The following is a 13936-nucleotide window of genomic DNA, read 5'->3' as shown; positions in this document are numbered from 1 at the left end:
TTTAACCAGGGTAGCCATTTTATTGTGTTAATCACATCTGTTCCAGGAGGTCTTAACAAAACTCATCGGAGATTCTCTTTTTCTCTACAAGAGTTCACTTCTGCTGTATTTCAAACTCATGTCCACTCAACAGAAGTATAAGACTTGGCCTGAGATTAAATTTTTGGTTTAATCACAGAAATTCAAAATATTCCCATCAGAACCTCAAATGTCTCCCTTGCAGCTTTTGTCTTAAGACAATGAATGTCATGTTCTCCTGCTACTAATTCAGCTTCACATTTTTAAATACTAAAGTGACAATGCCAAAGGTAGGCCTTAGAATGTGGTCCACCTATTAAATGGATGCAGTTTATAACCTGGAACTCGCGCTCTGTACCACTGGCCTTTTACTAAGTCGCTGCTAGTTCACTATTTAACAGACACCTATTCCTTGCTGTCCTCACATCCTGCCTTCACAGGCATCAGGGCTGCCTGGCCCTGCTGCTCCTCCCGGCCCACCTAGGGGAGCACGACAGAGGAAGCGTGGGGAGGACAGCAATCAACTTCTAGTTATCTCACAGCCTCTATGTTCCCAGAACTGATGCTTCACTTTAAGCCTTTTGCAACAGTGGTCTCTGTAGCATGCACTATTGGCAACGAGATGTGTCCCGGAAAAAACCGTAGTGTCTGGCCAAGTCTGAAGGCCTTCGAGAATGTTTGCTGGATACACAACCTAATTTCCAATTAACCAAAAAAAGAAACCAACTCCCTACTATGCCCACCCATCCTCACCCCAACAAACATCCATTTCAGGAAGGTTACCAAAAAAAAATGAACCTGCCCCATTCAGAACCAGTTGGATCATCAATTAAACGTTCTTAACTAGCTCATGACAACAAGAAATATCCCACCAGACATTACACCAAACCAACAGGGAAATGGCTGTTAAGAATCTCAGATATATTAGCAACAGGATAAAAATTCCTAAGGAAGGAATTTACAGATTTAGTCATACACATGTAAAATGACAAACCTGAAGGCTGAATCTCCTTATTTGCTACCCTACTAGAGAAATAACATCATGATACACACTCCAAAAACATGGCCCAAAAATAAGGCCCAGCATACATTATTCATGAAAACCATTAACTTACCACGAATGTCAGGCTGTGTTCACATACCTTCACCACATCTATCAGACCCCACAGCGCGTTACCTATGCCACAGAGCAGTGAGATCCAGGAACACACACGACAGCCTTAGCAGAAGCATTAACCAGTGAACAAAGACCCCACCACACAGGCTGCACCACTGGAAACAAACACCAAGGCTGGAGGGAATGAACTTGTTTGTGAGATGCCAAAATGGGATCATGTCTTTGGTTGATTGTCTCATTTCTGAAAGAAGCCTGAACCCACCTGAGAACCATTATTTTTTGGTGGAGAGAAGAGAGCCACAGAACACAACTTGATCTCCCAGTGCTAGAAGGTTAGGGGCTGCTGAGAAGTCAGAGCAGCAGGCTTTGTACATCGGGAGCAAACACAGTCCTGACTGTCTCTCCTGGATCCAACTGTGGGTCAATAATCACTCCAATATAAAGGCCAAATATAACCTTCATCTGCTACCCCAATGCCAGCACAGGGTTGAGACGACTCCCTTAAATATTTTAGGGTTTCATCTGCATTCCTCAAGCCCGTAAAGCCTCACAAACGAGACACCCAACTGAATGTCCCACAGAAAGGTACCACTTTGGTAGTGAGAAGGATGGGGGGTGCTACCAGGGAGCAGAAGGCTGTGGGAGTTGGAAGGTGAGGGGTGTGCAAGGGTGGGGGAGGACGTAGGGGGAAGGGCTGGGAAGACGGCTGGTGTGGGAAGGTAAATAAATCCTGACCAAGGGCCAAGAGCTGGTCTGGTGGTGGGGTCTTTAAATAATCTTGGGGGTGGGAGGCAGGTTCAAGGATGTCACCTGAAAAGCATCCACAAAGTGACCAACAGAATGGACCCCCTGAGGTGGGGTGGGAGTGGCGAGGGAGAAAGCAAATACACCTAGACGCAGATTAACCGCTCTGGAACTAGGTTTCCCAGGGTTAGAGAGATTCCAAAGCCAAGCTCCAGATAGGGGCCTGTTCGTCCCATTTCCTCCACCGAGCTTCCCCGGGGCATGTGGACTGGAGGTGGGGGTTTGGCCCCACTGAACTCAAGGGACTGCCCGAGGGGGAAATGTGACTCGCTTTCCCAGAACGAAAGGGAGGAAGGCGAGGGAGGGGAAGAAGCACCCCAACTGCAGGAGGGAGCAGACGGAAAGGTTGAAGACCCCCTTCCCCTTTTATCTATGGTGCGCAAGGGCTCTCAACGTCAGGATACCTCGGAGAAGCAAAGACCCCATTGCCGAAGCCCCATAATCTTGGCGGGAGAAAAGGCGCCCCCCCTCCACACTCCCCGCTGGAGCATCTGGAGGGAGGGAATGAAGACCCCCGCCCCTGGACATGCTGAGCGGCAGAAACGTGGATCTCCAAACCTCGGGGAAGGAAGCCTGCACTCCCTTCTATGGAACATGGGGGTGCTGGGAGCGCGACCCTCGAGAGCTCCCCGAATCCAGTCCCTCCTGGGAAAGAGCTCGAGTCCCCAGGGGCCCGGCGTGAGACCGGTCCCGGCGGGGCGGCCGCGCCTCGGGGATCGGGGGAAGCCGACCCAGGTTGGGGGTCACCGCGACTCCCCCGCGCCCCCCGCCCGGCCATATTGTGCGCGTGGGGAGGGGGCGCGCTGTAGCCAGGGGCCGCGGCGCGAGGCCTCGCCCTCGCCCGGCCCGCTCCATCCCGGCCCCCGCCCCCGCCCCGGGACTCACCCTGGATCCCCCGGGGCCCGGACCCGCCGCTGCCGGCAAGCAGGAGGACAACAAGGGGGAAGAAGGAGGAGGCTCCGGCCGACTCCGCCATAGTAACCGCCGCCGCCGCCGCCGCCGCAGCCCAGCAGCGCCCAGCGCGCGCGCGCGCGCGCGCGGCCCCGGCGCCTCCCCTCCTCCCGCGGCCCGGCTCCCGCCTCCCTCTCCTCTACCCGGCGCCGGCACGTGCGCTCCCGGCGGAGCCGGCGCCGCGGCCGCCGCGCGCGCCCCCGAAGGGCGGGGCCGGGTGCGCGCGGGCACCCGCCTTAAAGGGGAGTGTCCCCGTTAAAGGGGTGGGAGGGGCTCGCGCCTCGGCCAACCTCACCCGTGAGTGCCAAGCACGGCGTGGAGGCCGAGCCCCACACACGCGGCCTCCGCCCAGTTCTGCACCCCCCGCAGCGCGGCGTGATCTTATCAGCACCGACCCCCATCCCTTGCATAGAACGTTCTACGAGTCCCGTGCGCTTGTTCCCTTTTCCTTCATGCCTACTGCTTAGCCTCAAGCACCCATCACGTCCCACTAGGATCGTCGCAACCATCTCCTAATTAGTCTCCCAGCCCCAGTGGCCCCCTGCGATCCGCAGGACGCACAGCCACCTGTGTGATCGAATCATGGATGCCCCCTTCTTAGAACGTACAGGGCTTTTTAATGACAGTATTCAGTCTTGGTGAGGGTGCTGCGTGAAGCACTCGCATGCTGTTGGTAGGTAGAAACCTTTTGGTAAACAACTTGGCATTATGTATCAAATGTCTTAAAATGTTCATACCCCAGCCTCCCATCTTCAAGCAATAATAGAGATGAGGACAGGTATTTGTGAGAAATCTTAACTATTGCTTGTTCATCGCTGTAACAGCTGGAAACAAATAGTATAGAAAACAAATTATGCCCCGTCCATACGATGAAACATTATTTACTAATTAAAAATTATGTTTGTAAAAATCATGACATGAGGAGATGTTCATGATATAATGCTAAATGAGAAAGCAAAATACAAACTACTTATAGTATTGTTCTGATTTTGTTGATACTATATAACTGCAAGGAAAAAAGACTGATAGGAACTTAGTCAATATTATCTGTAGTTATCACCAGAATAATTTTTTTTTTACTTTTTCTTTAAACATTTCAGTATTTTCTAAATATTTTGCAAATAAGCTACTGTTACTTTCAAATTTAGGGGGAAATGCTTATTAACAGTAAACTGAGTTGCTCCTATCTTTTTGAAATTATTCACTTTTCTTATCTTGAAAAAGAGCTTGAAATCATGAAAAGGACAGGGTTTTGGACCAGAGTTCTGGATTTGAATTCTCGTTTTCTTACTAACTGGCATGAAAACTTCGGCAGACTTTTTAACCCCCATAAGCAGAGTCTCATCAAATGAGATTTAGAGGTGGAGAGGATGACCAAAGGTGGGAGTGGGAGGGTGGAGCTTCTCAAATGGAATCCTCATCTTCAAAGCTGTTACCAACCTGAAGAATACCCCTCCTAATATAAAGAAAAAACTAGACTGCAGACACCCCAGACACCACTCACACACAAACACACACATGCAAAGTTTTACAGAGGCGCTGTCTACACATTGGTCAGTAAGTGAATGATCAAACACCTTATTTTCATAGTGCTCTGCCTCTGTATATTCTTATAAGTGCTCATCCCCCAAAATGGGCATCCTCTCCCCTCTATTTTATCTCACTGATCTCCCAAACTCTGTTCCACCTGCCCTTTAGGATTCCCAGCTGTGGTGGGCACAGTGTAACATGCTCACATGCTCGCATGCTCATCACCCAGTCGTGTGGGACTCTTTGCAAACCCATGGACTGCAGTCCACCAGCCTCCTCTGTCCATGGAATTTTCCAGGCAAGAATATTGGGTAAGTTTTCCATTTCCTCCTGCAGAGGATCTTCCCAATCCAGGAACTGAACCTGCATCTCCTGCATTGGCAGGTGGATTCTTTACCACTATGCTACCTGGGAAGCCCTACAGTGTAAGGTTAGTTTCTAGGACTGTCTCAAAGTATTACACCATGAACTGAGTGGCTTAAAGAACAGAAATTTATTCTCTCAGTACTGGAAGCTTGACATCTGAAACCAAGGTGTCAGAACCCTATCCTCTCTCTGAAGGCTCTAGAAAAAAGTCCGTTCTTGTTTCTAATTTCTGGTAGTTCCCTGAATTCTTAGTGTTCCCTGGTTTGGGGAAGCATAGCTTCAATCTCTGCTTCCATCTTCACATGGCTGTCTTCCCTCTGGGTCTGCATCTGTGTCCAAATTTCTCTCTTATAAAGACACCAGTTAATCCAATATGAGTTAAGATCATTGTAACTTGATTGCATCTGCGAAAGTTCCTATTTTCGAATAAGATCACATTCACGGGTTCTGAGTAGACATGAAAAATGGGGACACGCTACACCACAGGACATTCACCAACCCTTGTGGTTGGGAAGGAAAAGCTGACCCGCTCAGGAGCACATCACCAGGCCAAGGGGGGAGGAACTGTCCTCCCCTACACCTTGCTAAGTGCTGTCTTGTGGCTGCAAGACCAGGAGTCTCAGAGGGGACCTGTGGTTGCTTTACCCCTGGTTTACAAGGATGGTCCATAGCTGAAGGCACAGCCCAGGTAATCGTAAGACTGGGTCCACAGACCGAATGCTAGCTCACTTGAGAGAATTTAACTTGGGCAAGATATTTTACCTCCCTAAACCTTGATTCCCTCATCTGTAAAATGGAGCTGGAGAATCCCAGGGACGGGGGAGCCTGGTGGGCTGCCGTCTATGGGGTCGCACAGAGTCGAACATGACTGAAGCGACCTAGCAGCAGCAGCAGCATAGAGATACTGTGAGGATAGATGAAGATACTACCTATAAGCACTTGGCACAGTCTCTGACACATAGGAAGTGATATAAAAAGAACAGCTATTGTGATGATGGTGATTTGACCTTGACTATAATCCTGTGAAGTGGTTGAGGCATGTCAGGGTGTGTGCAATTTACCAGTGAAGCAACTGAGACCTAGGGAAGGTAAGCCACTTGCCCAGGCTTACGTCTAATTAAGTGTTGAGCTCTAGCTTACTGATCCTGTGCTTCTTCAACATCACAGCATCTCATGCTTTTCCAGAGACTAGTCTTGGTGGGAAATTAGACTTGATGAGGATGGGGAGCAGTGAGCGATATTCTTCATACCCTATTCTTGAAAGTTTGCAGCATCTCAAGTCAAAACTTTACCGGAAGATGCATATACCTTCCCTTTTACATCCCAAGCTGTATAGAGTCAGACGGCCAACTCTCCCCGTGCTCCCTCCCACAGCTTGGTTCTGCTCCCATCCCTGAAGGTCTCGGCAAAGTGTCCATTTCTGTAAGCCTCCTGAATCCTAGGACTGGACCCACATCACATTCTATGAACTACTCATCTGCCTTGCTCTGTCCCTTTGTCATGGAATTGCCCAGAGCTCCCAGGATTTACTTCTCTAGAAAAAAGTCTTACTCCCCAGGCTCCACTGATTAGACCACCCAGTGTCACAGCTGCTGACTTGGTCATGGCACACCAAGACGCTCCACCTCCTAGGGGATTCAGCACAGTTTGCCTTGGTGAGCAGCAGGGTCATTCATTCCAAGAAGGCAATAGCTCATCTTCAACCATTCTGCAAATGCATATTGAGCACCTACCATATATATGACCTAACTTATAAACATGGATAAGTTATAGTCCTTGTCCTCATGGACTTTACAGTCTAATAAAGATGAGCATGAGGGAAAAGACACAACGTGTTGTATGTGCTGCTGTACCACACACACGTGAAGGTTCAGCAGGGGCGCTCCAGAGGGCTTGAATGGTGCAGCTCTGCAGGGTTAAGGAGGTGGGAAAGATCTCACAAAGAGACCATGCTCCAGCTCACCCCTAGAAGATCTAAGGGTGTTCCTTGGCTGGTCAGGCCTATGTGGGGCAGAGGGAGGCAGAAATTATCCCTGGCAGAGGAAGCAGTATGAGTAAGACACTGAGGTGAAATTGCTTGATGTTTAGGCACGGCAGCACACCAGAGGGTGCAGGGTGAAGGGGGGCTGGTGGTGGAGCTGAAAGATAATGTGGGAGAGAGAGACAGATGTAGAAGTCCACTTGGAAGTGTCCCCCTTTCTCTGGTACTCCTGGAAGGGTTCTAGGCAGCGGGTGGGGGTAAATTGATCATATGTGTGTTATAGGAAGACCACTTTGTTGAAGTAGATGAACTTAAACTTTGTGCAGATGATTGGAGGAAGGCAAGACTGGTGGGGAGGAAACCAAAGAGGAGGCGATTCCAGTAGCTCAGACAGGAAGAGGAGGAGGACCTAACCCTAGGCAGCGGCAATGGAGATGGGGAAAAAATAAATTCAAGACATTTTAAAGAGGTAGAAGCTACAAGATTGATTGGATGTGAGAAGTGGGGAAGAAATGGAGGTGCCCATCATGTTTCCAGCATAATCTGACTTGGGTGACGGGCTACTTGGTGACTTCGTTCAGCAGATTAGCAAGAGCAAGCTTGGAAGAAAGATAATGAATTCATCATTGGACACACGGAGTTTGTTTTCTGTTTATTTATTTGGCCGTGGCAGGCCTTGGTTTGGGTCTTAGTTGCAGCACTTGTGATCTTCTGTTGCAGCGCGTGGACTCTCTAGCTGAGGTTTGCAGGCTTAGTTGCTCCAAGGCATGTGGGATCTTAGTTCCCTGACCAGGAATCGAGCCAGTGTTCCTTGCATTGCAAGGTGGATTCTTAACCCACTGGACCACTAGGCAAGTCCCTGGACATACTGAGTTTGAAGGGCCTCCTATAGGTAGGAGCAATGGCGATATGGATTAGAAATCAGCAGAATGTCATAGTTGTTCAAACAGCTCAAGGGTGTGCAATAATTCTGAAAGTATAGCAACACAGACAGGAAAGAGGAGACAGAAAAGTAAGAGTCAGAGAAATGGGAAAAGATGTGGGGAAAAAGCAGGATCATGGAAACCAAGGCAGGAGAGGGTTTCAAGAGATCAGTAGTTTCCAATGTTGAGAAGGAATCAATTGACTTGAGGACCAAAGAATGTCTAGGATTTGATAACTTGAAGTCCTGCTGTGCTGTTTACTTGAAAGTTCAGTGGAAGGTGGAGTGAAGGCCTAACTTCAGGAGGCTACAGGTGACTGGGAAGTGAACGCTTAGAAAGACTGAGTGTCATCTGTTTTTTAAAAGAAGTTGGCAGTGATGGGAGAAAGAGATTTGTATTTCCTTCAGAATGATAGACCAGGTTCCCTAAGCAAAACTTCTACTGAAGAAACAACTCAAAATGCTCAGTAAACTAGAAAGAAAGTGAAACATAAAGCAGAAAACTAAGGAACAAAGTGAGGAAAGCAGAGAACCAAAGCTGGCTTTCACCTTGAGAGAACTGGTATGCTAGGTGACTTTGAATTTTCGTGTTCTGAAGGTGAGCAGGATTCAGGAGACAGAAAACACAGCCCAGGCCTGCCCAAGGCGGAAGAGTCTAACAAATCGCCCTCTGCTTAAATCTGAGACGCACAGGGATAATAACACACTTGGTCAAGGAATAAACTAGATATTATTCACTCCTCTAGAGGGCTGCCAGGAAAATTGCCTGACTTGAACCTTGGCTCTGAATGAGAAAGGGGGCAAATTTTTCCTGGGAATTCAGAACCACAGGTTGGCCTGAATGATTTCATTTCATTCCAAATTAACCCTACCGGGGTGGTCTGAAAAACTACACACTATTTAGACTCTGATTTAGACTCCAGTGGGGCTGGGCTGGTAGGAACCCTTGGTAGTACCTGGAAGAAAAAAGAGCAAATAATCTCTAGAGGAATCCATATTTAACTCAGGTTGCAAGGAATTCTCACAGACAAAATTCCAAGAAATATAATCTATGTAGTAAAAAATCCAAAAATAACTAAATAGGGTCGAGAGAAAAATGACAACCTAGAATTATATACTCATAGAAAATATCTTCCAAAAATGAGGGTTAAATTTTTTAAATGTGTGAGTTATATATGAATTCATGCCTACTTTGTGAATTGTCAGACGTTCACTAATAGAAAAGAAACAGACTATATAACTTCCAGGTTAAGAGAAGGAAAAAAACAGAATAAAAAAGTATAAGCAATCCAAAAGGAGACAAGAAAGGGTGGGTGGAAAGGTTAGTATTAAGGTGAGATAAATAGAAAACACAAAATAAGATGGTGAAAGTAAATTCAAATACATCTGTGATTATAATAAATATGAATGGGCTAAATAATCCAAACTAAAAATACAGATTTCTGGACTAGAGAAGAAAAGGAGAGGAAAAGGAATTTCCAGAGGATATACGAGGTCAAGGAGTGTTTGCTGTGTGTCTTGCTGCTTTAGGAAGAAGGAAGAGATTGCAACTTAGAGTACAATAATGGAGCCAGGAAGAGTTCAAAGATACAGGAAGAAGAAAAAGTGATGTAGCTGGAAGTTCGAGGAAGGGTGTCAAACAAAGTTAATAGGCATGAGAAGGTCGCCTAGATGTCCTCAGTCAATGTGACAGGAGGCAGGACAGCATACGATGGAGGACATGCTTGAAAAGCATAGTGAGAATTTGCAAAATCCACTGTGGGGAATAGGATGGTGTCCAGACACATAAGACAGCGGAAGCTAATCTCCAGAGGAGCAGTGGGGCCCAGCAAGAGTTGCCAAACATCATGCTGGGGCCATAACGAGCCTCTGTGATGCTACAGTTTCCTCTAGAAATGCTCAGCATCCTAGGATGGAAGCCAGAGTGGGGATGTTGGGAGGCTGAAGGGGTGGAGGAAGCGATATAGGGTCTAGTGGGAGAATGGGTTGGCCGGGGAGTTGAGGGAAGCAGAGGAAGAGCAGCTAAGGCAGTGGAAGACACTTGAGTGTGATGTGGCTGACATCTGAGGATGAGAGGCTGGCTAGAGGCACTGCTGTGGGCCTGAGGATTCCAAAGGCCCCAGTTAGCATTTAGGACCTGATAGAGCCAGTGGCTGCAGTCTGTGCTCAGGGGGCCCCCATGGGATGCGGCCGAACTCCGCTGTTCTTGAAGAAAATCCTCCCAGGATTTCCCCCCTCACTTTCTGCTCCAGAGGCATTGCATGACTGTAGATTACTATAAGCCTCACATTGACCTCGTTCCACCCCAGTGCCTCCTGGGTAAACAGGCCCAGTGCCCTCGGCCTTGATGACTCATACCTCAGTTCTATCTGGGCATGCCCAGTGGGCAAGCAGGATGGCTCTCCCAGTCATTCCTTTGCTGCAGACCTCTGAGCCTTTGTCTATATGTGCCCCCTTCTTCTCCATGCCCCGATTAAGGCCCATGCAGAGCTTCATATCACACACTCTGCTACTCCTGTCACCTCCCTGCCTCCTGGTCACCCTTCCTGCAGTCACCAGGCATCCCGTGCAAACCCGTGTTCCCTCTCACGTTGCATGTGCCTTACCGAGAACACACAGGCTCCCTATTGCCCATAACACCAAGCCAAAACCATGGCATGCTAAATCTGGAGGGGATTTTTAGAAATTATTTAGTGTGACACCCATTGTTGTACAGATGGAAAAACTAAGGTCCGTTTATCTCAATGACTTGTCCAGGACAAAACCAGAACTGGCAGTCAAGACCTCTACATGCCAAGCACTTAATATTCATCCAGACTTACTTCCCCTACACAGAAACAGAGTTTACGGAGACTGACCATGTACTCTCCTAAAACCTTTTTGTGAATTATTTATCATCACAAACTCAGTGGACGTGGTGCTACTGTTTACCCTATTGCAGAGATAGGGAACTGAGGTACAGAGAGATCAGATAATTCACCCAAGATCACCCAGTTCTGACAGCTCCCCTCTCATCCTGGCTCCCGCCCCTCCTCAATCCCCCCCGCTCTTACACACTTTCAGGCACACCTGCCAAGTCCTAACTCATTGTCCTCCTGCTGCTAACACAGCCCCTGCCCTCTTTTTCTCCACCTGGATCACAAGGGTGTATCACTCTCACCTGCCTACACCCCCTTCTCCTGGATGAGTACACGGTCTGCTGTCTGGCCACCGATGATTGCATCAGTGTTGGACATCTGAACCAAGAGAAAGTGGTAAATAGACTGGCTGAGCTGTTTAGCTGTTCTTTCCTGAGCATTTAAACCAAGGAGGCATAGAGACTGAGTTACTTGGATGGTGGCAGAAGCTGCAGAGTAGTACTTAGAAGCCGTGTGGTATCAAGATGTACTGGGAGAAGAGAGTGGAGTGGAGCCGAGGCAGGGAGAAGGAGGGGGTGGTCAGCAAGGTGTGCTCGTGCGCACACATCCTCTAGCCGCAGCCACTCTCAACAGTCAAGCTGTCCTCCACACATACTCAGTCAGATCCCAAGAGATCTGGCCACATTTCCCATTTCAGTTTCTCTGAGATTCCCACGTATCTTTCCAAGAAATCCTCTTTTCTCACTTCCACTGGTTTGAGTGTGTTGGTTCTCTTAGCCTAGGAGCCCTGGCTAGAACACCAGCTCAAGGAATTCTACCCATCCTTCAGACGGAGCTCAAAGCCCTCCTCCTCCAGGAAGCCTTTCCCCTTCCTGGGTGTGCTGTCCCTGCTTCCCCAGACAGACCAAAAGCCCGCCTCTTCCACTGCCCTCCTCATGTTCAGAATGTACTAACTTTGGGGCACCCAGCTCTGATTTTGCCATCTGAAGCTGGATTATCTTTGTTCCTATCATTTTATATTCTGGCAAATCCATGGGTCCAGCCATCATTTGTTCATCCTGGAATATATTTTGAATGTGTTTGTGCCAGGCACCAGGCTAGACTTTGGGAATGGTTCAGATGCAGTTCTTAGTTCTTTGCCCAACCGGAGTTCACAGGCCAGGAGGGAAGTCCACGTTCTCCTTGCCAAACTAGTCACACCAACACCGCCTCCGGTTTCATGATTCCAGACACACACACACACACACACACACATTGCCCAAACAAGACTATGAGACTGTCAGGTTGTCACACACAAACCCAGACCTGGGCTCTGTCTTGTCTTCTCCCCCTGGTTCATCCATCCCCTTCCTCAGGCCGAGTGCCCACCCTTCCAGGGCCTGAGCTCACACTTGCCATGCTCGCTGTTCAGGAAGATGCCCTGGAGTTCCCGCTCCTCTCTCCCCCCTTTTTTATCACTCTGTGGTACGGGAATTGACACTATAGTCTGAGTGTGTGTGTGCCTTCCTGCTATTTTAAGACCCCAGCACTTTTCAAAAACCTAGTGGAGATTATAGCCAAAGCTAGAGGCGGGGGAGGGGAGGATAAGCAACCTGAGCCCCAGGCGGCTGGGTGTCTGTGAGCCCGGTTAGCCTGGAGCCAGCTGCAGAGGCTCCGCTGTGGACTGCTGGCTGCCTGGCCCGATCCGGCCCAGCCCGACCCGTCCTCTACCTTCTCTTTGTTATGTCGAGTCCTCATCCATCCCCAGGAGTTGCTTTGGAGTTTGCACACCAGGCAGCATGTAAAATTGTTTGTGCTTCTGGAAACACACTCACACACACACACACACACAGGCACGCACGCGCAGAGAAGCCTTGAAATTCTTCTTGGAACAGTTCCAGGGATTTATTTATGAAATTCCCAGGGGGGTGGGAGAGACAGAAGTCTGGACTTTGCAGACTGAGTGCTGGGCCTGTCATCTCATCAACATAACCAGCGGCTCTGGTGTGCTCTTACTAAGTGTCTGCTGCGAGCCTGGGCCAGGCTGGGTGGGGGCAGGGAGCATGCACAGGTGCCCCGTTCTCAAGGCAGCAGGGATGCCCTGCCCACCATTCCCTCAAGAGGGAAAAACAAGCATGATATTGACATATTTTGGCCGTGGTCCCTGCCTCTGCTCTATCTTCCACCACCCCCTGTTTCCTCACTTTCTGGCTCTTTTTCTCCCTGAGCCTGCAGCTTCTCTCCCCCTTGTCCACTTCCCTGTGGAGTCCGTCTGCCCTGTGGTTGGACATCTGAGTCCTCTAAAGACAGGCTTCGTGGCTGGTTTCTCCACAGGTGAGAAGCTGGGAGCTGCCTGTCGAGAGTTTCCATCCCCACATCATTCTTCTCTGATCCCTGGCAGTTTGGCAGGGTCTAGGCACAGGCATGGCAGGGTCTTCCAGCTGCTGGAGAAAACTGGGGTGTCCAGGCCTCCTAGGATGGCTTCCAAGTTGTTCCCCCTGGACAGGCCATGGGAGTTTCAGAGAGCAACTGGATGGAGGCAGATGGTCAGGCTGATAGAGTTGGGGAGAGAGCCTTAATTCTGCTTCTAGTAGAAAAGGCTGCAGAAGCTTCCTGCTCCAGACAGGCTTCAGTAGGTCTTCCAGCCCCAGTCAAACCTTCTGATGACTGAAGCACCAATCAGTATTATAGCTGAAATCTCATGAAAAACCCTGGGCTGGAACCTCCATTAAGCCACTCCCAAATTCTAGAGCCACAGACATTATGTGAGATATGTGTTTATTACTGTTGAAAGCTGCTACAGTGTGGGGTAAACAGCAATTGATAACTAATATATGACTTACAAGTTTGCATGATATATACCCCCTCCTTTGACCCTTAGACCACATCTGCTACAACTCTCTCCCTTGTTCATTCAGCGCCAGCCACAATTTTTACCTAGTTGGCTTTACCGAGCGATCTCTAAAATCACTTATAAGCCTGAGGGTTTAGAATACAGATGATAAAGAATAAACTAAGAGAAGAAATCATCTATGTTTAAGAAATAGACTCACAGACAAAGAAAACAAACTTATGGTATAGTTTGTTTGTATCATATATACAAAAACATTGTACAGTGCAGGGAACTATATTTAATATCCTGTAATAAGCCATGAAATTAAAAGACGCTTACTCCTTGGAAGGAAAGTTATGACCAAACTAGATAGCATATTCAAAAGCAGAGACATTACTTTGCCAACAAAGGTTCGTCTAGTCAAGGCTATGGTTTTTCCTGTGGTCATGTATGGATGTGAGAGTTGGACTGTGAAGAAAGCTGAGTGCCAAAGAATTGATGCTTTTGAACTGTGGTGTTGGAGAAGACTCTTGAGAGTCCCTTGGACTGCAAGGAGATCCAACCAGTCCATTCTGAA

The 13936-nt window shown here is 48.5% G+C and overlaps 1 protein-coding gene across 1 annotated transcript in view; it reads right to left on the bottom strand.

The window, feature by feature from the left end:
- The window catches only part of ACVR1B (activin A receptor type 1B), a 33854-nt gene extending 30831 nt beyond the window's left edge, over positions 1 to 3023 (bottom strand). Inside the window, exon 1 of the mRNA XM_055583790.1 lies at positions 2825 to 3023. Within this exon, the coding sequence (XP_055439765.1) occupies positions 2825 to 2915 (91 nt within the window). The 5' untranslated portion in view covers positions 2916 to 3023. The remainder of the gene's footprint in view (positions 1 to 2824) is intronic.
- Positions 3024 to 13936: the final 10913 nt, after the last annotated feature.

The sequence above is a fragment of the Bubalus kerabau genome, chromosome 1 (genome assembly GCF_029407905.1).
Source record: "Bubalus kerabau isolate K-KA32 ecotype Philippines breed swamp buffalo chromosome 1, PCC_UOA_SB_1v2, whole genome shotgun sequence".
Classification (NCBI taxonomy): Eukaryota; Metazoa; Chordata; class Mammalia; order Artiodactyla; family Bovidae; genus Bubalus; species Bubalus kerabau.
The sequence above is the reverse complement of the archived record's forward strand: the minus strand, read 5'-3'. Positions and strand labels throughout refer to the sequence as shown.